Raw genomic sequence first — 13,779 nt, 5'->3', positions numbered from 1 at the left:
CACAACAGAAACTAACACAGCATTGTGAAGCAATTATATATACTCCAATATAATTTTTTTTTAAATCTTCCGCATCTTCAGTTAACTGCAACAACTTCATCCTGATGTCTCTTCCAGTACCCCAAAGGCAGAATTTTAATGTAATAGTCATAATATATTAGAGATAGGTGAAAATACCCTAGTTTTTTCAGCTCTGCTACTAGACAAGAATGTAAGTAAAATCTGTTTAGTAGTAATAGATTGCAACATAGAATTAACTCTTTTTTTTTTTTTTTTTTTGTGGTACACGGGCCTCCCACTGCCGTGGCCTCTCCCGCCGCGGAGCACAGGCTCCGGACGTGCAGGCCCAGTGGCCATGGCTCATGGGCCCAGCCGCTCCATGGCACATGGGATCCTCCCAGACTGGGGCACGAACCCGTGTCCCCTGCATCAGCAGGCGGACTCTCAACTACTGCGCCACCAGGGAAGCTCCTAGAATTAACTCTTGAGGAAATGAAACAAGTTCTACTGTTGACTAGGTACCAAGCACCATACTAGATACCCTTATACATATTATCTCATTTAATTTTATCACAGCTCACAAAATAAATTATAAAGATTCAAACATAAGTCAAATTGCAGTCTTAACCAACAAACCCACCCAGTCCTCTCCAGATCTGCCTGTTCTTCTTCCACCTACATCCCTTTCCCTCTCCCCAACCAGTGTCAGGAAAGATGCCGACAGCTCAGACCAGGCAGGACACCAGCACTGAGGAGGAGGAGACCTACAGGCTTGAAACAGCTTGCCTCCTTCAGTAAAATGGATTCTCTCTGCCCCCAACATTCACAGAAGAGCCAGCTGAGAGTTCAGAAGGCAGAAGCAATTGCACCGAGTTCACAACTTTCTCTCCTCCTCAAACCTAAATATCAATCCTTTACTTGTTAGAGCACAAAAATGGTGTAAGGCCCTCAACACCACAGAAAAGAACAGCAGTGGGAAATCACTTACTCTCCCAGTTTTGCCCAGATAGCCAGCGACACCCTTAGGATGATTTCCGAACCTTCAAAGAAGACTGAATCCCAAATCTTTAAAACCGTATGGTTAGGGAGGCACGTAGCGAAGAGAGTCAGAAACCACTGCATTGTGAAGACATTCGTAAGTGGGGGCTCATATCCACCTGAAATAAAACAAACACTCTACATCTCTCCAGAATCGACAACTTGTAAGATATAAAAATACCCTCTTTCAGTCTCCCATGTCCACCCAAATATGTTATTTCCTGACTGATTTCTTTATATCTCTAAATTCTGGTTCCTTCCTTCTTTTGTCCTTCATTTTTTTTTTTTGGAAGAACATAGGTGTGTTTAATAAAAATCTCAATAATATGAACTTCACAGATTCTTTGTGATATTTCAGAAATCTTAACCTGAAATTTAATTTGGCTCTACCTATTGTGGGGTGCTGAAAATTAAGGAGGATGTTTTCCTTACCGAAAACAGGATAAAAAGAAAGGATTTTAACCTCTCAAAAGTAAAAGCTGATTTTCAAAACCTCCTAAAGCCTACCTTTATTCAAATGCTGCCGATAAAAATAAAATTGCTCATTAGCAGTTACCTGTCTACTTCTTAATTTATACATAGTTCTCAGACCACAATGGAATTAAACCAGAAATCAATAACAGAAATAAAGCTGGAAAATCCCAAAATACTCGGAGATCAAGCAAAGTGAAATTTTACAATATTTTTAACTAAACTATACCCAGTTTTGAAGACCTGGGATCCAGCTCACTTTGAAGTTTCTGGATTCACTAAAAAAAAGAGTCCCCTCCCATTTCCTGTGATCACATAAGCGTGTATTTTAATGAAATATAAAAATTTAGATATTTGGACTAATCCTCCCTCCAAATTACAGTCAGAAGGTGCAGTTACCCAAGTACAAGCAAAACAAGATCTGTTCTCCTGCACTCATTTTCTTGCTTCTTACCTATGAACAAAGGAATATCTTTGTTCAGAGACTAGAATCTGAGGTCACCACTTAAGCAAGTACAGGGCATTTAGGGGAAACATGGAGCCCAGTAAAAGTGTGTCTGACTCCGGGACAGAAAAGTTTGGTCTCTCTGGAAGCTTTATGAAATCCCCATCGGTTCACAAGTATACTGCACAGCCAAATTAAGTAAGATTGCTCAAATGAGTTAGAAGAAAATGCTTAGAGATGCTCAGGTGTCACTAAAATTTCCAGTGTATTTTAATCATAGATAGGGTCCTCAAAATCCTTTCGTATTTTCCCAGATTTAAATGCATGGATCAGGAAGTGGCAACCATTTAAAGGAAACATAGCAAACTTCTGACTATTCTATTTCTGGTATCCTGAGCACAGCCGGGGAAGTGCAAGCAGTGGGTATAATGACAGCTACGAGCTCAGGTACTTGGGAAGCTGGACGAAGCCGGCTAGATGGAGGAGACTTAGAGCTGCTTGCAGAGCTGTCTCCATCACCGCCCCACTCAGCCCAGTCCACTCCTGCAGGGCTCAGGTTCTAAACAGAGGTCCAGAAGAGCCCTTCTCCACCAGCAAGAACAGGCCCATTCATCTCAAGTAAATCTAAATACCCTTCGCATGAATGAATAAAAGGAACTCAGTCCAAAGGACTGCTTTTATCTCCTACAACTCTATGAAAATACATATTCCACTCTCCATAACATCAATGGTTGAGGCAAAACCACAGTCTGTGCTAAGTTGTACCTGTAGCTCAGTTTTAAAGAACTCCTATAGTTTTGGTGCCAACTTAAAGCAGTTTAACTAGATGGCAAGACTCTTTACCTAGAGTACAATATATACTTGGTGATCTGGCACTGGTGAAGTATTAGGTTCTTGTCTGAGTTCCTAACCATAACCAGTTAGAGGTTCAACATTTCGCCCTCTGTTTTTTGTTCTTGGTTTTGTTTTTAGTTTTGTTTTTGTTCTCTAGAAATCTATTTCATTGCACTAAACTCTCACCAATAGAAATATCTGAAAACACATATTTCCATTCAAGGTTTAGGCTCTTATGTACAGTGGAACCAGAGAAGTAAACTATTTTCAAAGGTAAAATAGCATTGAATCGTCACTACCTCCGCTTTCCTTGTTTGCAGTTTTCTGAAGAGTATCCAGGTGCTGAGATAATTCAGGGAGCTTCAGTCTCAAGAGGTCTCGGAAGACGGCCATATCCACAGATAGTGCCCGGAGATTGTTGACAAAATAACTTTCAGGAAGTACCTTGTCAATAAGGTAAATCATAATCTGAAGAAAAAGATAAAGAATGAGATCGCTTCATATAGGCCACGGGGCAGCCAAGCCCATGCGCCACAAAAACTGAGCCTGCGCTCTAGAGCCTGTGAGCCACAACTACTGAAGCCCACGTGCCACAACTACTGAAGCCTGTGCGCCTACAGCCTATGCTCCGCAACAAGAGAAGCCATCGCAATGAGAAGCCCGTGCACCACAACAAAGAGTAGCCCCTGTTAGCCACAACTAGAGAAAGCCTGCATGCAGCAATGAAGACCCAATGCAGCCCACAAAAACCAAACAAATAAATAAACAAAATAAATCTATTAAAAAAAAAGATTGCTTCATAAAAACCAGTATATTAACATATCCTAAATAGAACATATTCAAATAGATAAAATGCAGTTAGCCAAAGCACACTATCCTTTACATATGTCAGAACCAAATGTTCTGGATTTTCAAGGCTCCTCTCCCCCGGGTAAGGAGCGGGCGGCATAATTGTCTAAGTACCTCAGACCCCACATCTGCCAATGTCTAAAACTTCTAGCTGGGCCGCTAGACCTGAGTTCATCCTATAAGTAGTTGCGATGATAAATACACCCCTCAGTCTCCCTCTGACAAGCCACGGAGCACGTGCTTTCTCAGCAGCCGGCAGGAATCTCAATGTCGGCTCCCTGATATCAGCACAGTTTTACAACCTTAACCTGAAAACCAAGAGCTGGCCTGTCATGAAACATCCCAACTGCAGCTGGTCTCAAGATTCACTGACCATCAACCTGGGTTATTTGGACAACTGATGTCGGCTTTTTGTCCACTTCCTCTCCTGGGAGAATGCAACAAGGTTTCGTTTGAGCAAATGGTACTTTTAAATTGGGATTTCTTTCATGAGATTGGCTCATGCTCTTCAAATTACTATTTTCATTCTGACTTTTCTATCTGATTTTTCTATCTCTTCTAAGATGTCAAGGACCACCAGAATGACCCAGCAAAATGCATGTGAGTTCTATATGTCAACTTGCATGCTCTGTTTATGCCCTCCTCCTTAGAAGACCTGCTCTTTCCCTAGAGCACAGAAAAAGCAAAATTAAGAGCAAAATCATAGGACTTCCCTGGTGGTGCAGTGGTTAAGAATCCGCCTGCCAATGCAGGGGACACGGGTTCAAGCCCTGGTCTGGGAAGATCCCACATGACGCGGAGCAACTAAGCCCATGCGCCACAACTACTGAGCCTGTGCTCTAGAGCTCTCGAGCCACAACTACTGAGCCCACGTGCCACAACTGCTGAAGCCCGCCACCTAGAGCCCATGCTCCGCCACAAGAGAAGCCACCTCAATGAGAAGCCTGCACACCGCAACAAGGAGCAGCCCCGCTCGCCACAACTAGAGAAAGCCCGCACGCAGCAATGAAGACCCAATGCAGCCAAAAATAAATTAATTAATTTTAAAAATAAAAGAACAAAATCATAGTGGGTCCTATACGTTGGTAGAGAAGTAGCTGTCTCATGTTTTGATTTTCAGCATATCACAAAACACTATTTTCAAAAAAAAAAAATTATCTCCCAGACCTGCCAAGGGCCCATTTCCCCCTCATCCTTGGCTTGTAACTTCTACTTTTACGGTCATAGTTGTTTTGTTTTGTTTTTTATAAATTTATTTATTTATTTTTGGCTGTGTTGGGTCTTCATTGCTGCACACAGGCTTTTCTCTAGTTGCAGCAAGCAAGGGCTACTGTTCATTGCGATTCACAGGCTTCTCATTGCAGTGGCTTCTCTTATTGAGGAGCACGGGCTCTAGGTGCACGGGCTTCAGTAGTTGTGGTACACGGGCTCAGCAGTTGTGGCTCACAGGCTCTGTAGCGCAGGCTCAGTAGTTGTGGCGCACGGGCTTAGTTGCTCTGTGGCACGTGGGATCCTCCCAGACCAGGGCTCAAACCCGTGTCCCGTGCATTGGCAGGCGGATTCTTAACCACTGTGCCACCAGGGAAGCCCTAGAGTCATAGTTTTGACTAAGTCAGTAAGACTGGGGACATACTCTCAAGAAGGCCCCCCACGGCCTTTACTATAGGAGTGAACAGGCCCAGGGAACCGCCTTAGCCTTCTGACACAGGGTCAGAATTTACCAGGTAAATGCAGCATCACCCTGAAAATAGGAGCTTAGCAGTAAAAGCAGTACGTTCAGCCTTTGTGGAGGGAGGAAGCCCTCACACAGGCCAGCGGAGGGCAGAGCAGATTGTCAGCAGAGCAGAGAGCACTGTCAGGGACCTTGCGCTCTACAGGTAAGGAGAAGATTTATGGGACCTTAAGGCAAAATTTAAAGGTAACAGTCTATTACTGCACTTTTCATCTAGAATAAGCTATATAATACCAAGAAAGATTTTTAAATGAATTTATAAGTTTTTATGAGGCATCACAATCCCTCAAAATTACATGAAAACAAGAAAAAGAATTCCGATTATCACAGTAATTCTTGTGACACAATGAAATTCTCTGTCCAAACGTATCTCAAAATCTGACATAAGGGCTTCCCTGGTGGCGCAGTCATTGAGAGTCCGCCTGCCAATGCAGGGGACACGGGTTCGTGCCCCCGTCTGGGAAGATCCCACATGCCGCGGAGCGGCTGGGCCCATGAGCCATGGCCACTGAGCCTGCGCGTCCGGAGCCTGTGCTCCGCAACAGGAGAGGCCACAACAGTGAGAGGCCCACGTACAGCAAAAAAAAAAAAAAAAAAAAAATCTGACGTAAGACATAAGAGCCAGCTATGTACTATGTCAGCTATGTTACTTCACCTACTACTGTATTCCAAAGACCAAACATTAGATCTTTAAAAAAAATAGGATACATAATGGCAATAGAACAGACAGTCTCTTCAACAAATGGTGCTGGTACAACCCTACACTCTCCACAAAAAGTAACTCAAAAGGGATCATAGACCTATGATCTAAAACACAATACCATAATACTCCTAGGAGATAACAGAGCCTAGATGACCTTGAGTATGACTTTTAAATGACTTTTTAGATACAATACCAAAGGCACAATCCATGAGAGAAATACTTGATAGGCTAGACTTCATTAAAATTTAAACCTTCTGCTCTGTGAAAGACACTGCCAAGAGGATTAGAAGAAAAGCCACAGACTGGGAGAAAATATGTGAAAAGACAGATCTGTAAAAAGGACTGTCACCCAAAATGTACAACAATTCTTAAAACTCAACAATAAGAAAACAAACAACCTGATTAAAAAATGGACCAAAGACCTTAACAGACACCCAAAGAAGATATATAGGTGGTAAATAAGCTATGAAAAGATGTTCCACATCATAGTCATCTGAGAAATTCAAATTAAAACAACAGTGAGGTACCACTACACACTTATTACAATGGCCAAAATCTGGAATGCTGACAACAACAAATGTTGACAAGGATGTGGAGCAACAAGAACTCTCAGACTTTGCTAGTAGGAATGCAAACTGGTATAGTCACTTTGGAAGACAGTTTGATGAGTTTTTTTTTTTATAAAACTAAACATACTCCTACCATACAATCCAGCAATTGCACTCCTTGGTATTTACCCAAAGGAGTTGAAAATGTATGTCCACACAAAAACTTACATGTGGATTTTTATAGCAGCTTTATTCATATTTGCCAAAACTTGGAAGCACCAAGATGTCCTCCAGTAGGTCCAGACAAGAATCCAGCTATCAAGCCATGAAGAGACATGGAGAGACCATAAATGCATATTGCTAAATGAAAGAAGCCAATCTGAAGAGGCAACATACTGTATGATTCCAACGATATGATATTCTGGAAAAGGCAAAACTATGGAAGTAGTAAAAAGATTAGTGGAAGGGGGCAGGGAGTGAAGAAAACAGAGCATTTTTATGGCAGTGAAAATACCCTTATGACATTCTAATGATGACTACGTGTCATTATACATTTGTCCAAACCCGTAGAATGTACAACACAAAGGGTGAACCCTAATTTAAGCTGTGGACTTTAGGTGATTATTGAAGTGTCAGGGTAGGTTCATCCATTTTAACAAATGTACCCCTCTAGTGAGTGATACTGATAATGGAGGAGGCTGTCGTGGGGGGGGGGGGGCGGGGGGGCCGCCAAGGGGTATATGGAAAATCTCTGTACTTTCCTCTCAATTTCGCTATGAATCTAAACTGCTCTTAAAAATGAAGTATTCAAAAAATAATGGGTAAGCTTCAAATTTTTAACAAATAGTTAAAAACAAAACAGTTACTAAGAAAAAACAGTAAACACAAAAAAAGCAGGGAAAATGGTTTACCTACTCTGATAAACTGTTCATTTCCCTAATAACTACAACTTGCAGAGGTGAAAAGAGCTGCTGGAAAAACAATGACACCCAATATTTTCCTTAGTATCGGAAGTGTCTTCATAAACCCAACCTTCCTCTGCATATTAAATGTCTAACCACAAGATTCCTAAATGATAATGATGTCATTTCATTCCACAGAGTTCATTTTCTTAGAGGCAGAAATATAAATATTCAGTTTCTCAGCTTTGAATAATCCATCTTTTTATGTGAATTTTTAGTTTCTCAATTATCACTGAGATTTTGTGATTTGATTGGCATTTATATCCCCTTTCCCAAACCTGTTTATTTCAACATTTCAACTGGACAGCTCTCATTTCATAGTCATGCAAATTACACAGAAGAAAAAAAAAAACGACTAAAGCTGATAGACTGAATAAACAAAATTGTTTCTTAATAAAAAATGTTTTAAACTCACGTATTTGATTTGTCACTGCCTCCTCCCCTTCACCCCTGCCTATTTGATGAACAAGTACCTTCAAAGCTGTTTCCTTAAATATATGAATGGAAAAATCGAGAGGGTACAGATTTAGATCATGTCATGCTGGATTTATAATTAATTACACCACGATGTGTATAAAACCAGGAGGAAAATGTGTTTATTTTTCCATATGACATTAAGTGAGTGATTAAGAATATCACTAAGTTATTTGCTGCAATCAAACACAGAATTGGGAGGAGGGGGGGATCTTGAATACAAAGACTAAGTATTCATCCCATCCATCACACAACACTGCAATCAAAAACAGCTTCAGGACTCAAATATGAATAAGCAACCCCATACTACGCCAAGCAAATAAGGCAGTGGCCATCCTCTACAGCTGAAATGCTTCATTTCTCATAAAGACTATTTGTGGTGACTCACTGAGTCATATTCAGAGCCGTAAGTTTAACTTGCTAGCGACCCATCTCAAAGTGTTTCCAGAATTTTTTTACTAAAAAAGGCCCTAGGGCTTCCCTGGTGGCACAGTGGTTGAGAATCCGCCTGCCGATGCAGGGGACACAGGTTCGTGCCCCAGTCCGGAAAGATCCCACATGCCGCGGAGAGGCTAGGCCCGTGAGACATGGCTGCTGAGCCTGCGCGTCCAGAGCCTGTGCTCCGCAAGGGGAGAGGCCAAAGCAGTGAGAGGCCCGCGAACCACAAGAAAAAAAAAAGGCCCTAGACACCAAAGATTAAAAGATAAGAAACATAATTCACTTCCATAACCTTTCTCCACGCAAACACCTTTCATAACAGACATTCACTCTCAGCCTACTTCATTCATACCTTGCCCCAGATGTGAAAGCAACCTATTAACAAGATCCAACCAGAATTAAGCATAACAAATAAGGCAGTTTACAGCGTGACCTCTCAGGATCTACACCTCCTGGTAGTCACACCCTTGTATATGCCCTTCCCCTTGAATACAAGCTGGACTAGTGACGGGCTTCTAATAAATAAAACATATACTAACAGCCACAAAAGGGGAAATTGACAGTAACACAATCATAGTAGGGGACTTTAACACCCTACTTTCACCAATGGACAGATCATCCAAAATGAAAATAAATAAGGAAACACAAGCTTTAAATGACACATTAAACAAGATGGACTTAATTGATATTTAGAGGACATTCCAACCAAACACAACAGAATACACTTTCTTCTCAAGTGCTCATGGAACATTCTCCAGGATAGATCATATTTTGGGTCACAAATCAAGCCTTGGTAAATTTAAGAAAATCGAAATCGTATCAGGCATCTTTTCTGACCACAACACTATGAGACTACATATCAATTACAGGAAAAGATCTGTAAAAACTACAAACACATGGAGGCTAAACAATACACTACTTAATAACCAAGAGATCACTGAAGAAATCAAAGAGGAAATCAAAAAACACCTAGAAACAAATGACAATGGCAACACGACAACCCAAAACCTATGGGATGCAGCAAAAGCAGTTCTAAGAGGGAAGTTTATAGCAAAACAATCCTACCTTAAGAAACAAGAAACATCTCAAATAAACAATCTAATCTTACACCTAAAGCAATTAGAGAAAGAAGAACAAAAACACCCCAAAGTTAGCAGAAAGAAATAAATCATAAAGATCAGATGAGAAATAAATGAAAAAGAAATGAAGGAAATGATAGCAAAGATCAATAAAACTAAAGGCTGGTTCTTTGAGAAGATAAACAAAATTGATAAACCATTAGCCAGATTCATCAAGAAAAAAAGGGAGGGCTTCCCTGGTGGCGCAGTGGTTGAGAGTCCGCCTGCTAATGCAGGGGAAGTGGGTTCATGCCCCAGTCCGGGAGGATCCCACATGCCACGGAGCAGCTGGGCCGGTGAGCCATGGCCGCTGAGCCTGTGCGTCCAGGGCCTGTGCTCCGCAACGGGAGAGGCCACAGCAGTGAGAGGCCCGTGTACCGCAAAAAAAAAAAAGAAAAAAAAAAAGAAAAAAAGGGAGAAGACTCAAATCAATAGAATTAGAAATGAAAAAGGGGAGGTAACAAATGACACTGCAGAAATACAAAGGATCATGAGATATTACTACAAGCAACTATATGCCAATAAAATGGACAACCTGGAAGAAATGGACAAATTCTTAGAAAAGCACAACCTTCCAAGACTGAATCAGGAAGAAACAGAAAATATAAACAGACCAATCACAAGCACTGAAATTGAAACTGTGATTAAAAATCTTCCAACAAACAAAAGCCCAGGACCAGATGGCTTCACAGGCGAATTCTATCCAACATTTAGAGAAGAGCTAACACCTATCCTTCTCAAACTCTTCCAAAATATAGAAGGAGGAACACTCCCAAACTCATTCTACGAGGCCACCTTCAACCTGATACCAAAACCAGACAAAGATGTCACAAAAAAAGAAAACTACAGACCGATAACACTGATGACCATAGATGCAAAAATCCTCAACAAAATACTAGCAAACAGAATCCAACAGCACATTAAAAGGATCATACACCATGATCAAGTGGGGTTTATCCCAGGAATGGAAGAATTCTTCAATATACGCAAATCAATCAATGTGATATACCATATTAACAAACTGAAGGAGAAAAACCATATGATCATCTCAATAGATGCAGAGAAAGCTTTTGACAAAATTGAACACCCATTTATGATAGAAGTCCTCCAAAAAGTAGGCATAGGGAGAACTTACCTCAACATAATAAAGGCCATATATGACAAACCCACAGCCAACATGTCCTCAATGGTGAAAAACTGAAACCATTTCCACTAAGTTCAGGAACAGGGCAAGGTTGCCCACTCTCACCACTATTATTCAACATAGTTTTGGAAGTTTTACCACAGCAATCAGAGAAGAAAAAGAAATAAAAGGAATCCAAATCAGAAAAGAAGAAATAAAGCTGTCACTGTTTGCAGATGACATGATACTACACATAGAGAATCCTAAAGATGCTACCAGATAACTACTAGAGCTAATCAATGAATTTGGTAAAGTAGCAGGATACAAAATTAATGCACAGAAATCTCTTGCATTCCTATACACTAATGATGAAAATTCTGAAAGTGAAATTAAGAAAACACTCCCATTTACCATTGCAACAAAAAGAATAAAATACCTAAGAATAAACCTACCTAAGGAGACAAAAGATCTGTATGCAGAAAATTATAAAACACTGATGACAGAAATTAAAGATGAAACAAATAGATGGAGAGATATACCGTGTTCCTGGATTGGAAGAATCAACACTGTGAAAATGACTCTACTACCCAAAGCAATCTACAGATTCAATGCAATCCCTATCAAACTACCAATGACATTTCTCACAGAACTAGAACAAAAAATTGCACAATTTGTATGCAAACACAAAAGACCCTGAATAGCCACAGCAATCTTGAGAAAGAAAAACGGAGCTGGAGGAATCAGGCTCCCGGACTTCAGACTATACTACAAAGCTACAGTAATCAAGACAGTATGGTACTGGCACAAAAACAAAAATACAGATCAATGGAACAGGACAGAAAGCCCAGAGATAAACCCATGCACATATGGTCATCTTCTTTTTGATAAAGGAGGAAAGAATATACAATGGAGAAAAGATAGTCTCTTCAATAAGTGGTTCTGGGAAAAGTGGACAGCTACATGTAAAAGAATGAAATTAGAACACTCCCTAACACCATACACAAAAATAAACTCAAAATGGATTGAAGTCCTAAATGTAAGGCCAGACACTATCAAACTCTCAGAGGAAAACATAGGCAGAACACTCTATGACATAAACCACAGCAAGATCCTTTTTGATCCACCTCCTAGAGAAATGGAAATAAAAATAAACAAATGGGACCTAATGAGACTTAAAAGCTTTTGCACAAGAAGTGAAACCATAAACAAGACAAAAGGACAACCCTCAGAATGGGAGAAAATATTTGCAAATGAAGCAACTAACAGAGGATTAATCTCCAAAATTTGCAAGCAGCTCATGCAGCTCAGTATCAAAAAAACAAACAACCCAATCCAAAAAAGGGCCGAAGATCTAAATAGACATTTCTCCAAAGAAGATATACAACTGCCAACAAACACATGAAAGAATGCTCAACATCATTAATCATTAAAGAAATGCAAATCAAAACTACAATGCGATATCATCTCACACCGGTCAGAATGGCTATCATCAAAAAATCTACAAACAATAAATGCTGGAGAGGGTGTGGAGAAAAGGGAACCCTCTTGCACTGTTGGTGGGAATGTAAATTGATACAGCCACTATGGAGAACAGTATGGAGGTTCCTTAAAAAACTAAAAACAGAGCTACCATATGACCCAGCAATCCCATTACTGGGCATATACCCTGAGAAAACCATAATTCAAAAAGAGTCATGTACCACAATGTTCATTGCAGCTCTATTTACAATAGCCAGGACTTGGAAGCAACCTAAGTGTCCATCGACAGATGACTGGATAAAGAAGATGTGGCACATATATACAATGGAATATTATTCAGCCATAAAAAGAAATGAAATTGAGTTATTTGTAGTGAGGTGGATGGACCTAGAGTCTGTCATACAGAGTGAATAAGTCAGAAAGAGAAAAACAAATACCATATGCTAACACATATATATGGAATCTAAAACAAACAAACAAACAAAAAATGGTCATGAAGAACCTAGGGGCAAGACGGGAATAAAGATGCAGGCCTACTAGAGAATGGACTTGAGGAGGACATGGGGAGAGGGAAGGGTATGCTGGGACAAAGTGAGAGTGGTAGTGTATATATGGCATATATACACTACCAAATGTAAAATAGATAGCTAGTGGGAAGCAGTCCCATAGCACAGGGAGATCAGCTCAGTGCTTTGTGACCAGATAGAAGGGTGGGATAGGGAGGGTGGGAGGGAGGGAGACACAAAAGGGAGATATATGGGGATATATGTATATGTGTAACTGATTCACTACGTTATAAAGCAGAAACTAACACATCATTGTAAAGCAATTATACTCCAATAAAAACGTTAAAAAAAAAAACCAATGCAGTCAAAATAAATAAATAAATACATAAATACATAAATAAATAAAATAGGGAGGGTGGGAGGGAGACGCAAGAGGGAGGAGATATGGGGATATATGTATATGTATAGCCGATTCACTTTGTTATAAAGAAGAAACTAACACACCATTGTAAAGCAATTATACTCCAATAAAGATGTTAAAAAAAAACATCGCAAAAATGATGGAATGTCACTTCTGATATTAGGCTACAGATCTGTAATGTAATTTCTTCTGACTTGTCATTCTCTTTTACTCTCTCGTTCATTCTGAGGGACCCTGGCCACCATGTTGTACAATGGAGAGGTCCACATAGCAAAGAACAACAGCCAGCAGAAAAACTGAGGCTCTCAGTCCAACAATCTGTGATGAATGAAATCCTACCAACAACCACATGAATGAACTTGAAAGTGCGTGCTCTCCCTACTCAATCGAGCCTTCGGATGAGACTAAAGCCCCAGCCGAGAGTTTGAATGCCACAATGATGTGACTCTGAGCCAGCTAAGCTGCACCCAGATTCCTGACTCAAAGAAACTGTGAGGTAATACACGTTGGCTGTTTGAAGCAACTAATTTGTTAGGCACCTCTGGAAAATCAATACAGTTAGTATTTAGCTTGCTTTAAATATGACGTCTCTAAAAAGAAATGAAATTGAGTTAGTTGTAGTGAGGTGGATGGACCTA

At 40.4% G+C, this 13,779-nt stretch overlaps 1 protein-coding gene across 2 annotated transcripts in view; it reads right to left on the bottom strand.

The window, feature by feature from the left end:
• The window catches only part of TBC1D30 (TBC1 domain family member 30), an 87,128-nt gene that overhangs the window by 24,662 nt on the left and 48,687 nt on the right, over nt 1–13,779 (bottom strand). For both annotated transcript variants that reach the window (XM_022571617.2, XM_022571618.3), the window contains 2 exons: nt 3,088–3,256; nt 989–1,157 (listed from right to left, as the gene is read on the bottom strand). In XM_022571617.2, the coding sequence (XP_022427325.1) occupies nt 989–1,157; nt 3,088–3,256 (338 nt within the window). The remainder of the gene's footprint in view (nt 1–988; nt 1,158–3,087; nt 3,257–13,779) is intronic.

Source organism: Delphinapterus leucas, chromosome 11, assembly GCF_059928025.1.
Source record: "Delphinapterus leucas isolate spDelLeu-1000000601 "Yukka" chromosome 11, BTC_Dleu_Yukka2, whole genome shotgun sequence".
Taxonomy (NCBI): Eukaryota; Metazoa; Chordata; class Mammalia; order Artiodactyla; family Monodontidae; genus Delphinapterus; species Delphinapterus leucas.
The sequence above is the reverse complement of the archived record's forward strand: the minus strand, read 5'-3'. Positions and strand labels throughout refer to the sequence as shown.